Source organism: Ranitomeya imitator, chromosome 5 (assembly GCF_032444005.1).
Source record: "Ranitomeya imitator isolate aRanImi1 chromosome 5, aRanImi1.pri, whole genome shotgun sequence".
NCBI classification, from domain to species: domain Eukaryota; kingdom Metazoa; phylum Chordata; class Amphibia; order Anura; family Dendrobatidae; genus Ranitomeya; species Ranitomeya imitator.
The window spans coordinates 20,866,771-20,883,075 of NC_091286.1; the positions used below are offsets into that span (position 1 = coordinate 20,866,771).

General features: G+C 41.1%; 1 protein-coding gene across 2 annotated transcripts in view; it reads right to left on the minus strand.

The window, feature by feature from the left end:
* Window positions 1-1,004: 1,004 nt before the first annotated feature.
* GALNT14 (polypeptide N-acetylgalactosaminyltransferase 14) overlaps window positions 1,005-16,305 on the minus strand; it is a 473,304-nt gene continuing 458,003 nt past the window's right edge. The window contains exons 14-15 of one of the 2 annotated variants that reach the window (XM_069768378.1): window positions 4,430-4,549; window positions 1,005-3,378 (exon numbers count right to left, since the gene is read on the minus strand). In XM_069768378.1, the coding sequence (XP_069624479.1) occupies window positions 3,211-3,378; window positions 4,430-4,549 (288 nt within the window). In that variant the 3' untranslated portion in view covers window positions 1,005-3,210. The remainder of the gene's footprint in view (window positions 3,379-4,429; window positions 4,550-16,305) is intronic. The other variant, XM_069768379.1, reaches the window with a different exon arrangement.

The following is a 16,305-nucleotide window of genomic DNA, read 5'->3' on the forward strand; positions in this document are numbered from 1 at the left end:
GAAAAGCTGAGAATTCTGCATTAATAGAGTAGATTCCGAGTGAAAATTGTCAACAAAAGGTCGTTCTGCAAAGTGAAGTTGTTTGGAATATTTGGGAGCCTGACGCACTGGAACTGTTTGCAATTTGATTTGAACAAATTGCCAAAAAGAACACTAAAAAAAAAAAGCCCACCGTCATTTTACACAAAACTGAAGATTAGTTAGCCAGAGAAGAAAGCTCACATCACCTCTGATGCGACCACACAGCTTTCCCCATAATGACTGTCGCATCACAAGGTACAGCCAATCAGGAGGGATTATCATAGTCTGTATAAAAGCCGAGGCAGGGAACGCAGTGGTAGTGAATCTGGAAAGTGAGAAGACGTCACATCTCACAGACTAGTCATAGAGACAAGGAATTAAAGCCATAAAAACACTGAAAAAACATTACAGACAGTGTGTGCGTCAGCACAGCAGTCCAAAACAGATCCCAGCTATTTACCCATATATGTTCTGGTCACTTTAAGATACGTTTTCCTTAAAGAGTTTGAAAAGTGTTCAATACAGTCCGCGGCCGACCGGGGGCACTAAACGATCAGTAGCCCATTTACAGGGCCGCCCTAAATGAGATGTAACCGATCGCTCAGCGCACGCAGGCTGCCATTGTTCTCTGCAGTGCGAGTCCTGTGTACACAGAATAATACGCTGCCGAGAAGGATGAACAGCCCAAATTATGGAGTCCTAAACAATACACAAATAACGCCGCCATACACAACCCAAATAATGTTATAAAGGTTTGTAACACGCTGCTCAAATAATATTGTTACACAAAGCTGAAATAATGCCGCCATATGGGGCCCACAATGCTGTTGTATTTACTACTGACCAGAATGTATCATTCAGCTTGTTCTAAGTAGACGTCACATTCAGCACCTGCTCACCAGAAACGGCGTCTCCGGGCCACGGACTTCAGGTTGTCGGCCCACGTGCGACAACCAGGATAAAGAACAAGACATGAACACCGCCATGTTAAAAATGATTTTATTTCAGAAAGATGGTCCGGATCACAGGGACCGAGTCGCCTTCAAGAGGTTTCAAAAACTTCTGTGTAAAACTTTGGTAAGTTCTTTATTTCCATGCGGCCGTTTCAGCATTTCCTGCAGACGCAGAAATAGCGAAATACCAACGAATTTTATTTCTTTTCATTTTGTGCCAATTTTCAAAAGAGTTCATAAATTATGTTATGTTTAATAAATATACAAGTAAAATATATCTATATATTATATGTGAGGTCAGGAGCTCTGCTCCCACCGCTCACAACCATACAAACTGGAAAACTCATTTTTAGGACCAAAGACCTTAAAACGCAAATTCACCTTCAGTTCAGCAAGAAAGTTTCCAAGTACATAAAGATGTCGGGGCTATCATCAGTAGCATGTATTCTACTCCAGTCACATCCAAAGCTGGGAGGGATAGAGGGAGGGAAGGATGGAGGGAGGGATAGAAGGAAGGAAGGAATGGAGAGAAGAAAGGAAGCAAAGGAGAGAGGGGAGAAAGGAAGGAAGGGAGGGAAGAAAGGAAGGAAGGGAGAGAGGGGAGAAAGGAAGCAAGGGAGGGAAGAAAGGAAGCAAGGGAGAGAGGGGAGAAAGAAAGGGAGGGAAGGAAGGGAGGGAAGGAAGGAAGTGAGGGAAGGAAGGAAGGAAGGAAGGGAGAGAGGGTAGAAAGGAAGCAAGGGAGAGAGGGGAGAAAGGAAGGGAGGGAAGTGAGGGAAGGAAGGAAGGAAGGGAGGGAAGAAAGGAAGCAAGGGAGAGAGGGGAGAAAGGGAGGGAAGAAAGGAAGCAAGGGAGAGAGGGGAGAAAGGAAGCAAGGGAGAGAGGGGAGAAAGGAAGGGAGGGAACGAAGGGAGGGAAGAAAGGAAGTGAGGGAAGGAGGGATGAAAGGAAGGGAAGGAAGGAAGAGAGGGAAGGAAGGAAGCAAGGGAGAGAGGGGAGAAAGGGAGGGAAGAAAGGAAGCAAGGGAGAGAGGGGAGAAAGGGAGGGAAGAAAGGAAGCAAGGGAGTGAGGGGAGAAAGAAAGGAAGTGAGGGAAGTAGGGATGAAAGGAAGGGAGGGAAGAAAGGAAGCAAGGGAGAGGGGAGAAAGAAAGGGAGGGAAGGGAGGGAAGAAAGGAAGGGAAGAAAGGAAGCAAGGGAGGGAGGGAAGAAAGGAAGTGAGGGAAGAAAGGAAGGGAGGGAGAAAGGAAGGAAGAGAGGGAAGAATGGAAGAGTGGGAGGGAAGAAAACGAAGGGGGGAGGGGAACGAGGGAGATAGTAAGGAAGAAAGGGAGGGAGGTAGTAAGGAAGGAAGGTAGTAAGGAAGGGAGAAAGAAAGGAAGGGAGGGAAGAAAGGGAGTGAGGGAGGAATGGAAGAGAGGGAGGGAAAAAAGGAGTGAGGTAGTAAGGAAGGTGGGAGGGATGGAGGAAAGAAGGAAAGAAGAAAGGAAGATAGAAAATAAAGTAAGGGAGGGAGGGAAGAAAGAAACTAAGTGACGGAGGGAAGAATGGAAGGGAGGAAGGAAAAAAGGAAAGAGGGGAGGGAAAAAAAGGATAGGGTTGGGAAGAAAGGAAAGAAGGGAGGGGAAGGATGGAGGAAAAGAGGTAGTAAGGGAGGAAGGGAAGGGATGGAGGGAGGGAAGGAGTAAGTGAGGGAAAGAGGAATGGGGAAGGAGGGAGGTAAGGAACGGAGGAAGGGAAGGGAGGTTGTAAAGAAGGATAGACAGACAGATTCACAGATAGACGTGTCCGCTCATGTTACACCTCGTGACTGGAGCATCATTGGTTCATTTGAACCTTGTCTATTAGTCCTAAATTTCCATGTGGCTGATGATCAGTAATGTGACCCCCCCATTTGAAGCATGAGAGCGGATCTAACCCTGTTCTCTCACCCCGTGTGCTTTTATCTATCCCTTATGTGATGATAATGAATGATAATGGCGTCCCCCTCACATGTCAGCCGTCATTTCTCCGTTCTTCAGTGGCCTCTACTGGAAAACAAAAAATTCTACCCTTGAGTTGCCATTTTCTTCCCCTTCCACGTCTCCATTGTCATTTTCTTGCTTCTGATTTTGCTCCTTAATAATTTCGTCTTTCCTGTCCGGTTTTCCGTACTGCAGCGGAGCAGCGCTGGCGTCACTGCAGGCAATGGACTTTGCCACGAGGATTTCCTCTATTCCAGTGCGATGGTCTTACTGCCCCTCAGTGGAAGTCATGTAGGACCATTTCCCAGCGTTGGCTGATGGCGGTGGTCTCGCACGGGTTGATCACGATCTCTCTGTTGTTTTCATCGGTGTCGCCGATGATTTCCGTATCCAGACAGAAGTGCGATGCCATGTGCTCGATGTGAGAGCCGACTTTACTCCACCTCTGACGCCAAGAAGAAAACAAAAACGTTAAAGCCGATGGTTAGAAGACGGGGAAAATATTTACAGCGAATAGAAATAAATATTTACATGATATTTCCCTTCCCCCAGACTCCAGGGAACGGCAGAAGAGCTGCATACAGAGACTCCTCTCCAGCCATAGAATATCTATATGACTGATTATCTCCCCCGTCCTCTGCTTATTCTGTCCCAGTCTATACGGCAAAGCTTACAAGTGAACTGCAGAAATGTCCACGGATTTTGTGTGGTGCTACTGTGGTCAGTGTGAAAACTGAAAAATGTATATATTCTATAGTTACATAAAATTAAATAATTATGAAACACCGTCACCAATTTGCACCTGAAAAAGATCCGTTGACCTTTCAAGGGGGTTGAAGACATTTGCAAGGTACTGTCTTATACTTTCAAAGGTCTATAAATATTTACAAGGATACATATTTGGTTACAAAAGCAGAAATACATGGATATAATATTCAAAAAGACGACTACAGATGGGATTACATTATTATTTTTTGGGGGGAGGAGGAACTGAAAAAGCTCTTCTTCTATACAGTATACAGATTTCGCTACTTATTTACTGTTCCTTTGAATCCTCCTTCAGACTTAAGAGGCCAATAAATAAAATATTCCCCTGCTAACGCTCTCCCGTTATATTGGTTGCAGTAAAGCAAGATTCCGCTGTTGTAAAAATGCGTTGTAGATTCTAACCTCAAGGTGGCGCCATCCACAATCTACATGATAAACACCAAATTCTCTTACAATTATTTAGGATTTTTCATCGTCTTGTTCACAGTATTTCTGCTATTATTAATTTGGGGTATTTTTTTTTTTTTTTTAGTTTTGGGGAATATTATAATTTATTATCGATTTGGGGTATGACAAATGAAGCTTTCACCCCTCAATCCTGACCCTTCACCACCAAAAATAGTGATCATGGTGGAGACTCGTTTCGGTCACCTTGACCATGCACAAAGTATAGATTTTGGACGACTTCTTCATATTTGGCGACATCGGGGCGCACCGTGTGACCTTACCTGTCGGCCGTCTCCGTCTTTGCAGGGTAAGAGAACCACCTGGGTCCCGGGAAATAAAGTGTGCACCGACAGACACAGATCCTGCTGGCTGATCTGCTGAACCTGAGTGTAAATCCAGTCCTGGGAAACAGAACACATCACAGGGTTAAAAGATCAATTAGCACCTCACTCATGTAGCACAGCTGCAGGGGTCCTCCAATTTAGACGACCCTTATTTTCTAGGAGGATCTTTTGACATTGAATCGATCACAAAGTGTCCCACTCCTCTCCTGGGAACCCCCCCTAGCTGTGATCTATAGGGAAACCGTGCAATAATTGTTACATTTCCCTGCAGCTCCTCCGCAGGTGAAACAAAGTATTACACAGGTCCAAGTCACATCAATGTCTGTGTAATACGGGACAGGACCTGGGGAGAAAGTCGTTATATCCAGCCGCTCTCCACCCTGGCCGAGAGGTGAGGATCCTGAGCAGAGGATCCTCATCTATTACCTTAGAATTCCTTAAAGGGGGTATGTAAATGGGGTTTTTTTTTGTAATGGGGAGGGCGGCTTTATAGGGTCTTTGAAAAAAAAAGTAACTATTTTATTATTATTATTATTAATAATAATAATAATAATAGTGTCCTGATTTGTTTCACTTTGTAGAAACTCAATATTCCTGAGCTGTCTGTGTATATTGTTGCCAAGGATTTATAATCGGTTTTCATCTCTTTAGATCAATATTATTATGACACTTTTAATTGCAGAACTATCTTCTAATTGATTTGAGACGTGGAGTATGAATCATGTCACCGCGCGGCACCGTAATTAAAGCAAAGATGTCAGGATGATGAAGGAGGAGGAAGGAAAAAGGCAAACGAACAGGAAGCGATTAGTGAATGTATCCCAGGGTGAGATACAATGTACATCGAGCGACACACGGACTAATATCAACCACAGCCCAAAGGAAGCGACGACCCCGCGATTATCCGAGAGTAATAATTACAGACATTCCAGAACCCCGAGTGATGGCGGAAACGACTGATGAAGACGACTTCGATCAATAACCAAGTGCGAGAATTGTATAAAGACATAAAGGCAAAAAGTACAAACCACGATCACATCAATACACCGCGTTCCAATTTATTATGTACAAACTCTAGTTTATAATGCTCACGTCATCGATCGTTAGAGGAGAAGTCACATTTTATTAGACAAATCTCCCTATGAGAACCGGATTCTTTATCAAAACTAATAAAGACGCAAGATACATTCTGGTATCCTCCATTTTGATAAAGGAAAGATTCAGAAGTGGTTTTAGTTCCATTATCAAAACTAAAAATTCTGAACGTTATTCTGCACAAAACGTTTCCAAACAGATTGTGGTAAAAATGCAAATGGTAATTTGTCGAATCTGCAGCAATAAGCGATCACAGTTACTGACATCGGAATATCTTAACAAGCCGAGTTACATGGAACAAAGGAACCTTCATAGAGGTCACAAATCTACAGTAGCATCCATTGAACTTGTGAATTTTTGCAGTTTCAGCTTGTTTCTTTGCAGGATGTCTGAATTAACTCACAGATCTATCGTTTGTACATAGGGGCAGTATTATAGTAGTTATATTCTTGTACATAGGGGCAGTATTATAGTAGTTATATTCTTGTACATAGGAGCAGTATTATAGTAGTTATATTCTTGTACATAGGGGCAGTATTATAGTAGTTATATTCTTGTACATGGGAGCAGTATTATAGTAGTTATATTCTTGTACATAGGGGCAGTATTATAGCAGTTATATTCTTGTACATAGGGGCAGTATTATAGTAGTTATATTCTTGTACAGAGGGGCAGTATTATAGTAGTTATATTCTTGTACATAGGAGCAGTATTATAGTAGTTATATTCTTGTACAGAGGGGCAGTATTATAGTAGTTATATTCTTGCACATAGGGGCAGTATTATAGCAGTTATATTCTTGTACATAGGGGCAGTATTATAGTAGTTATATTCTTGTACAGAGGGGCAGTATTATAGCAGTTATATTCTTGTACATAGGGGCAGTATTATAGCAGTTATATTCTTGTACATAGGAGCAGTATTATAGTAGTTATATTCTTGTACAGAGGGGCAGTATTATAGTAGTTATATTCTTGTACATAGGAGCAGTATTATAGTAGTTATATTCTTGTACAGAGGGGCAGTATTATAGTAGTTATATTCTTGTACATAGGGGCAGTATTATAGCAGTTATATTCTTGTACATAGGGGCAGTATTATAGTAGTTATATTCTTGTACAGAGGGGCAGTATTATAGTAGTTATATTCTTGTACATAGTAGCAGTATTATAGTAGTTATATTCGTGTACATAGGGGCAGTATTATAGTAGTTATATTCTTGTACATAGGAGCAGTATTATAGTAGATATATTCTTGTACATAGGGGCAGTATTATAGTAGTTATATTCTTGTACATAGGAGCAGTATTATAGTAGTTATATTCTTGTACATAGGGGCAGTATTATAGCAGTTATATTCTTGTACATAGGGGCAGTATTATAGCAGTTATATTCTTGTACATAGGAGCAGTATTATAGTAGTTATATTCTTGTACAGAGGGGCAGTATTATAGTAGTTATATTCTTGTACATAGGAGCAGTATTATAGTAGTTATATTCTTGTACAGAGGGGCAGTATTATAGTAGTTATATTCTTGCACATAGGGGCAGTATTATAGCAGTTATATTCTTGTACATAGGGGCAGTATTATAGTAGTTATATTCTTGTACAGAGGGGCAGTATTATAGTAGTTATATTCTTGTACATAGGGGCAGTATTATAGCAGTTATATTCTTGTACATAGGGGCAGTATTATAGCAGTTATATTCTTGTACATAGGAGCAGTATTATAGTAGTTATATTCTTGTACAGAGGGGCAGTATTATAGTAGTTATATTCTTGTACATAGGAGCAGTATTATAGTAGTTATATTCTTGTACAGAGGGGCAGTATTATAGTAGTTATATTCTTGTACATAGGGGCAGTATTATAGCAGTTATATTCTTGTACATAGGGGCAGTATTATAGTAGTTATATTCTTGTACAGAGGGGCAGTATTATAGTAGTTATATTCTTGTACATAGTAGCAGTATTATAGTAGTTATATTCGTGTACATAGGGGCAGTATTATAGTAGTTATATTCTTGTACATAGGAGCAGTATTATAGTAGTTATATTCTTGTACATAGGAGCAGCATTATAGTAGTTATATTCTTGTATATAGGGGCAGTATTATAGTAGTTATATTATTGTATATAAGGGACAGTATTATAGCAGTTATATTCTTGTACATAGGAGCAGTATTATAGTAGTTATATTATTGTATATAAGGGACAGTATTATAGCAGTTATATTCTTGTACATAGGAGCAGTATTATAGTAGTTATATTCGTGTACATAGGGGCAGTATTATAGTAGTTATATTATTGTATATAAGGGACAGTATTATAGCAGTTATATTCTTGTACATAGGAGCAGTATTATAGTAGTTATATTATTGTATATAAGGGACAGTATTATAGCAGTTATATTCTTGTACATAGGAGCAGTATTATAGTAGTTATATTCTTGTACATAGGAGCAGTATTATAGTAGTTATATTCTTGTACATAGGAGCAGTATTATAGTAGTTATATTCTTGTACATAGGAGCAGTATTATAGTAGTTATATTATTGTATATAAGGGACAGTATTATAGCAGTTATATTCTTGTACATAGGAGCAGTATTATAGTAGTTATATTCGTGTACATAGGGGCAGTATTATAGTAGTTATATTCTTGTACATAGGAGCAGTATTATAGTAGTTATATTCTTGTACATAGGAGCAGCATTATAGTAGTTATATTCTTGTATATAGGGGCAGTATTATAGTAGTTATATTCTTGTATATAGGGGACAGTATTATAGTAGTTATATTCTTGTACATAGGAGCAGTATTATAGTAGTTATATTCTTGTACAGAGGGGCAGTATTATAGTAGTTATATTCTTGTAAATAGTAGCAGTATTATAGTAGTTATATTCGTGTACATAGGGGCAGTATTATAGTAGTTATATTCTTGTATATAGGAGCAGTATTATAGTAGTTATATTCTTGTACATAGGAGCAGCATTATAGTAGTTATATTCTTGTATATAGGGGCAGTATTATAGTAGTTATATTCTTGTACATAGGAGCAGTATTATAGTAGTTATATTCTCCTACATAGGGCAGTATTATAGTAGTTATATTCTTGTACATAGGGGCAGTATTATAGTAGGTATATTCTTGTACATAGGAGCAGTATTATAGTGTTATATTCTTGTACATAGGGGAAGTATTATAGTACTTATATTCTTGGACATAGGAGCAGTATTACAGTAGTTATATTCCTGTACATAGGGGCAGTATTATAGTAGTTATATTCTTGTACATAAGAGCAGTATTATAGTAGTTATATTCTTGTACATAGGAGCAGTATTATAGTAGTTATATTCTTGTACATAGGAGCAGTATTATAGAAGTTATATTCTTGTACATAGGAGCAGTATTATAGTAGTTATATTCTTGTATATAGGGGACAGTATTATAGTAGTTATATTCTTGTACATAGGAGCAGTATTATAGTAGTTATATTCTTGTACATAAGAGCAGTATTATAGTAGTTATATTCTTGTACATAGGAGCAGTATTATAGTAGTTATATTCTTGTACATGGGAGCAGTATTATAGAAGTTATATTCTTGTACATAGGGGAAGTATTATAGTACTTATATTCTTGGACATAGGAGCAGTATTATAGTAGTTATATTCTTGTATATAGGGGACAGTATTATAGTAGTTATATTCTTGTACATAGGAGCAGTATTATAGTAGTTATATTCTTGTACATAGGGCAGTATTATAGTAGGTATATTCTTGTACATAGGGGCAGTATTATAGTGTTATATTCTTGTACATAGGGGAAGTATTATAGTAGTTATATTCTTGGACATAGGAGCAGTATTATAGTAGTTATATTCTTGGACATAGGAGCAGTATTATAGTAGTTATATTCTTGGACATAGGAGCAGTATTATAGTAGTTATATTCTTGTACATAGGGGCAGTATTATAGTAGTTATATTTTTGTACATAGGGGCAGTATTATAGTGTTATATTCTTGTACATAGGGGAAGTATTATAGTAGTTATATTCTTGGACATAGGAGCAGTATTATAGTAGTTATATTCTTGTACATAAGAGCAGTATTATAGTAGTTATATTCTTGGACATAGGAGCAGTATTATAGTAGTTATATTCTTGTACATAGGAGCAGTATTATAGTAGTTATATTCTTGTACATAAGAGCAGTATTATAGTAGTTATATTCTTGTACATAGGAGGAGTATTATAGTAGTTATATTCTTGTACATAGGGGCAGTATTATAGTAGTTATATTCTTGTACATAGGGGCAGTATTATAATAGTTATATTTTTGTACATAGGGGCAGTATTATAGTGTTATATTCTTGTACATATGGGAAGTATTATAGTAGTTATATTCTTGGACATAGGAGCAGTATTATAGTAGTTATATTCTTGTACATAGGGGCAGTATTATAGTAGTCATATTCGTGTACATAGGGGCAGTATTATAGTAGTTATATTCTTGTACATAGGAGCAGTATTATAGTAGTTATATTCTTGTACATAGGGGCAGTATTATAGTAGTTATATTCTTGTACAGAGGGGCAGTATTATAGTAGTTATATTCTTGTACATAGGGGCAGTATTATAGCAGTTATATTCTTGTACATAGGGGCAGTATTATAGCAGTTATATTCTTGTACATAGGAGCAGTATTATAGTAGTTATATTCTTGTACAGAGGGGCAGTATTATAGTAGTTATATTCTTGTACATAGGAGCAGTATTATAGTAGTTTGTTGTGAATTCTGTGGCTGAGTTCACTTCTGTGGTCACAAGTGGTATTGCAGTCTCTGGGCTTCCTCCCTCAGGTGTTTTGGTGAGCTCGTTGGCTGCCTTGCTATTTAGCTCCACCTGAGTCTGTCTTCCTTGCTCCTTGTCAATGTTCCAGTGTTGGATCTGAGCTACTGCATCTTTCCTTGGGCCTGCTGCTCTGCTAGATAAGTGCTTCTAGTTTGTTTTCTGTTTTTTTCTGTCCAGCTTGCTATTGTCTTTTGCTGGAAGCTCTGAGAAGCAGAGGGGTGCACCGCCGTGCTGTTAGTTCGGCACGGTGGGTCTTTTTGCCCCTTTGCGTGGTTTTCGTGTTAGGGTTTTTTGTAGACTGCATAGTTCTCTTTGCTATCCTCGCTCTGTCTAGAATATCGGGCCTCACTTTGCTGAATCTATTTCATTCCTACGTTTTGTCTTTTCATCTTGCTAACAGTCATTATATGTGGGGGGCTGCCTATTCCTTTGGGGTATTTCTCTGAGGTAAGTCAGGCTTGTATTTCTATCTTCAGGCTAGTCAGCTCCTCAGGCAGTGCCGAGTTGCATAGGTAGTTGTTAGGCGCAATCCACTGCTGCTTATAGTTGTGTGAGGATAGATCAGGTACTGCAGTCTACAGAGATTCCACGTCTCAGAGCTCGTCCTATTGTTTTTGGTTATTGCCAGATCTCTGTATGTGCGCTGATTACTGCACGCTGTGTTGCCTGATTGCCAGCCATAACAGTACAAGGAGCCACACCAATGATTCCCAATAGAGGGAAAAAAGAAATCCTGACATCATTTTTTTTTCTTAGCTCTGTCTTCAGTCTTTTTTTTCCCCTAGACATTAGAGTGCTTCAGGACACAGCTGTGGACATGGATATTCAGGCTCTGTGCTCCTCAATGGATAATCTCGTTGTAAATGTACAAAAGATTCAAGATACTATTGATCAGAAATCGATGCTAGAACCAAGAATTCCGATTCCTGATTTGTTTTTTGGTGACAGACCTAAGTTCCTGAGCTTCAGAAATAATTGTAAGCTATTTTTGGCCTTGAAACCTCATTCTTCTGGTAATCCTATTCAACAGGTTTTGATTATTATTTCTTTTTTGCGCGGCGACCCACAGGACTGGGCGTTTTCTCTTGCACCAGGAGATTCTGCATTGAGTAATGTTGATGCATTTTTCCTGGCGCTCGGATTGCTTTACGATGAGCCTAATTCAGTGGATCAGGCTGAGAAAAATCTGCTGGCTTTATGCCAGGGTCAGGATGATGTAGAAGTATATTGTCAGAAATTTAGGAAATGGTCAGTACTCACTCTGTGGAATGAATCTGCACTAGCGGCTTTGTTCAGAAAGGGTCTCTCTGAAGCTCTTAAGGATGTAATGGTGGGATTTCCTATGCCTGCTGGTTTGAATGAGTCTATGTCCTTGGCCATTCAGATCGGTCGTCGCTTGCGCGAGCGTAAATCTGTGCACCATCTGGCGGTACTGCCTGAGAGTAAACCTGAGCCTATGCAGTGCGACAGGACTATGACTAAAGTAGAACGGCAAGAACACAGACGTCTGAACAGACTGTGTTTCTATTGTGGTGATTCTACTCATGCTATTTCTAATTGTCCTAAACGCACTAGGCGGTTCGATAGCTCTGCCGTTATTGGTACTGTACAGTCCAAATTCCTTTTGTCCATTACCTTAATGTGCTCTTTGTCATCGTTTTCTGTCATGGCGCTTGTGGATTCAGGCGCTGCCCTGAATCTGATGGATTTGGATTATGCTAAACGTTGTGGATTTTTCTTGGAGCCTTTGCGGTGTCCTATTCCGTTGAGAGGAATTGATGCTACACCTTTGGCCAAGAATAAGCCTCAGTACTGGGCCCAGCTGACCATGTGCATAGCTCCTGCACATCAGGAAGTTATTCGCTTTCTGGTACTGCATAATTTGCATGATGTGGTCGTGTTGGGGTTGCCATGGCTACAAACCCATAATCCAGTATTGGATTGGAACTCTATGTCGGTAACCAGCTGGGGTTGTCAGGGAGTACATGGTGATGTTCCATTTTTGTCTATTTCGTCATCCATTCCTTCTGACATCCCAGAGTTCTTGTCGGACTTTCAGGATGTATTTGAAGAGTCCAAGTCTGATGCCCTACCTCCGCATAGGAATTGTGATTGTGCTATCGATTTGATTCCTGGTAGTAAATTCCCTAAGGGTCGTTTATTTAATTTGTCCGTACCTGAACACACCGCTATGCGCAGTTATGTGAAGGAGTCCCTGGAGAAGGGACATATTCGCCCATCGTCGTCACCATTGGGAGCAGGGTTCTTTTTTGTAGCCAAGAAGGATGGTTCGCTAAGACCGTGTATTGATTACCGCCTTCTTAATAAGATCACTGTTAAGTTTCAGTATCCCTTGCCATTGATTTCTGACTTGTTTGCTCGGATTAAGGGGGCTAGTTGGTTTACTAAGATTGATCTTCGTGGTGCGTATAATCTGGTGAGAATCAGGCAGGGAGATGAATGGAAAACGGCATTTAATACGCCCGAGGGTCATTTTGAGTATCTGGTGATGCCGTTCGGACTTGCCAATGCTCCATCTGTTTTTCAGTCTTTTATGCATGACATTTTCCGTGAGTATCTGGATAAATTCTTGATTGTTTACTTGGATGACATTTTGATCTTCTCAGATGATTGGGAGTCTCATGTGAAGCAAGTCAGAATGGTTTTCCAGGTACTGCGTGCTAATTCCTTGTTCGTGAAGGGATCAAAGTGTCTCTTCGGTGTGCAGAAAGTTTCATTTTTGGGGTTCATCTTTTCCCCTTCTACTATCGAGATGGATCCGGTTAAGGTTCAGGCCATCCAGGATTGGACTCAGCCGACATCTCTAAAAAGTCTGCAGAAATTCCTGGGCTTTGCTAATTTTTATCGTCGCTTCATCTGTAATTTTTCTAGCATTGCCAGACCATTGACCGATTTGACCAAGAAGGGTGCTGATTTGGTTAATTGGTCTTCTGCTGCCGTGGAAGCTTTTCAGGAGTTGAAGCGTCGTTTTTGCTGTGCCCCTGTGTTGTGTCAACCTGATGTTTCTCTTCCGTTCCAGGTCGAGGTTGATGCTTCTGAGATTGGTGCAGGGGCGGTTTTGTCACAGAGAGGTTCTGGTTGCTCAGTGTTCAAACCATGTGCTTTCTTTTCCAGGAAATTTTCTGCTGCTGAGCGTAATTATGATGTGGGCAACCGAGAGTTGCTGGCCATGAAGTGGGCATTCGAGGAGTGGCGTCATTGGCTTGAGGGTGCTAAGCATCGCGTGGTGGTATTGACTGATCATAAGAACTTGACTTATCTCGAGTCTGCCAAGCGCTTGAATCCTAGACAGGCCCGTTGGTCGTTATTTTTTGCTCGTTTTGATTTTGTGATTTCATACCTTCCGGGCTCTAAAAATGTGAAGGCGGATGCTCTGTCTAGGAGTTTTGTGCCCGACTCTCCGGGGTTATCTGAGCCGGCGAGTATCCTCAAGGAAGGAGTCATTGTGTCTGCCATCTCCCCTGATTTGCGGAGAGTGTTGCAGAAATTTCAGGCTAATAAACCTGATCGTTGTCCGGCCGAGAAACTGTTCGTCCCTGATAGGTGGACTAGTAAAGTTATCTCTGAACTTCATTGTTCGGTGCTGGCCGGTCATCCAGGAATCTTTGGTACCAGGGAGTTGGTTGCTAGATCCTTCTGGTGGCCATCTCTGTCACGGGATGTGCGTGCTTTTGTGCAGTCCTGTGGAATTTGTGCTAGGGCTAAGCCCTGCTGTTCACGTGCCAGTGGGTTGCTTTTGCCCTTGCCGGTCCCGAAGAGGCCTTGGACACATATTTCGATGGATTTCATTTCTGACCTTCCCGTTTCTCAAAAAATGTCGGTCATTTGGGTGGTCTGTGATCGCTTTTCTAAAATGGTCCATCTGGTGCCCTTGGTTAAATTGCCTTCCTCCTCTGATTTGGTGCCTTTGTTCTTCCAGCATGTGGTTCGTTTACATGGCATTCCTGAGAATATTGTTTCTGACAGAGGTTCCCAGTTTGTCTCGAGGTTCTGGCGAGCCTTTTGTGGTAGGATGGGCATTGACCTATCTTTCTCCTCGGCCTTCCATCCTCAGACTAATGGCCAGACCGAACGAACCAATCAGACCTTGGAAACATATCTGAGATGTTTTGTTTCCGCTGACCAGGATGATTGGGTGTCATTTTTGCCGTTGGCTGAGTTCGCCCTTAATAATCGGGCCAGCTCGGCTACCTTGGTCTCTCCATTTTTCTGCAATTCTGGGTTCCATCCTCGTTTCTCTTCAGGACAGGTTGAGTCTTCGGACTGTCCTGGTGTGGATTCTGTGGTGGACAGGTTGCAGCAGATCTGGACTCAGGTAGTGGACAATTTGACCTTGTCCCAGGAGAAGGCTCAGCTTTTCGCTAATCGCAGACGCCGTGTGGGACCCCGACTTCGTGTTGGGGATTTGGTTTGGTTATCTTCTCGTCATATTCCTATGAAGGTTTCCTCTCCTAAATTTAAACCTCGTTTTATTGGTCCGTATAGGATTTCTGAGATTCTCAATCCGGTGTCTTTTCGTCTGACCCTCCCAGACTCCTTTTCCATACATAATGTATTCCATAGGTCGTTGTTGAGGAGATACGTGGCACCTATGGTTCCATCTGTGGAGCCTCCTGCCCCTGTTTTGGTGGAGGGGGAATTGGAGTATATTGTGGAGAAGATTTTGGATTCTCGTGTCTCTAGACGGAAACTCCAGTATCTGGTCAAATGGAAGGGTTATGCTCAGGAAGATAATTCCTGGGTTTTTGCCTCTGATGTCCATGCCCCAGATCTTGTTCGTGCCTTTCATGTGGCTCATCCTGGTCGGCCTGGGGGTTCTGGTGAGGGTTCGGTGACCCCTCCTCAAGGGGGGGGTACTGTTGTGAATTCTGTGGCTGAGTTCACTTCTGTGGTCACAAGTGGTATTGCAGTCTCTGGGCTTCCTCCCTCAGGTGTTTTGGTGAGCTCGTTGGCTGCCTTGCTATTTAGCTCCACCTGAGTCTGTCTTCCTTGCTCCTTGTCAATGTTCCAGTGTTGGATCTGAGCTACTGCATCTTTCCTTGGGCCTGCTGCTCTGCTAGATAAGTGCTTCTAGTTTGTTTTCTGTTTTTTTCTGTCCAGCTTGCTATTGTCTTTTGCTGGAAGCTCTGAGAAGCAGAGGGGTGCACCGCCGTGCTGTTAGTTCGGCACGGTGGGTCTTTTTGCCCCTTTGCGTGGTTTTCGTTTTAGGGTTTTTTGTAGACTGCATAGTTCTCTTTGCTATCCTCGCTCTGTCTAGAATATCGGGCCTCACTTTGCTGAATCTATTTCATTCCTACGTTTTGTCTTTTCATCTTGCTAACAGTCATTATATGTGGGGGGCTGCCTATTCCTTTGGGGTATTTCTCTGAGGTAAGTCAGGCTTGTATTTCTATCTTCAGGCTAGTCAGCTCCTCAGGCAGTGCCGAGTTGCATAGGTAGTTGTTAGGCGCAATCCACTGCTGCTTATAGTTGTGTGAGGATAGATCAGGTACTGCAGTCTACAGAGATTCCACGTCTCAGAGCTCGTCCTATTGTTTTTGGTTATTGCCAGATCTCTGTATGTGCGCTGATTACTGCACGCTGTGTTGCCTGATTGCCAGCCATAACAGTAGTTATATTCTTGTACAGAGGGGCAGTATTATAGTAGTTATATTCTTGTACATAGGGGCAGTATTATAGCAGTTATATTCTTGTACATAGGGGCAGTATTATAGTAGTTATATTCTTGTACAGAGGGGCAGTATTATAGTAGTTATATTCTTGTACATAGTAGCAGTATTATAGTAGTTATATTTGTGTACATAGGGGCAGTATTATAGTAGTTATATTCTTGTACATAGGAGCAG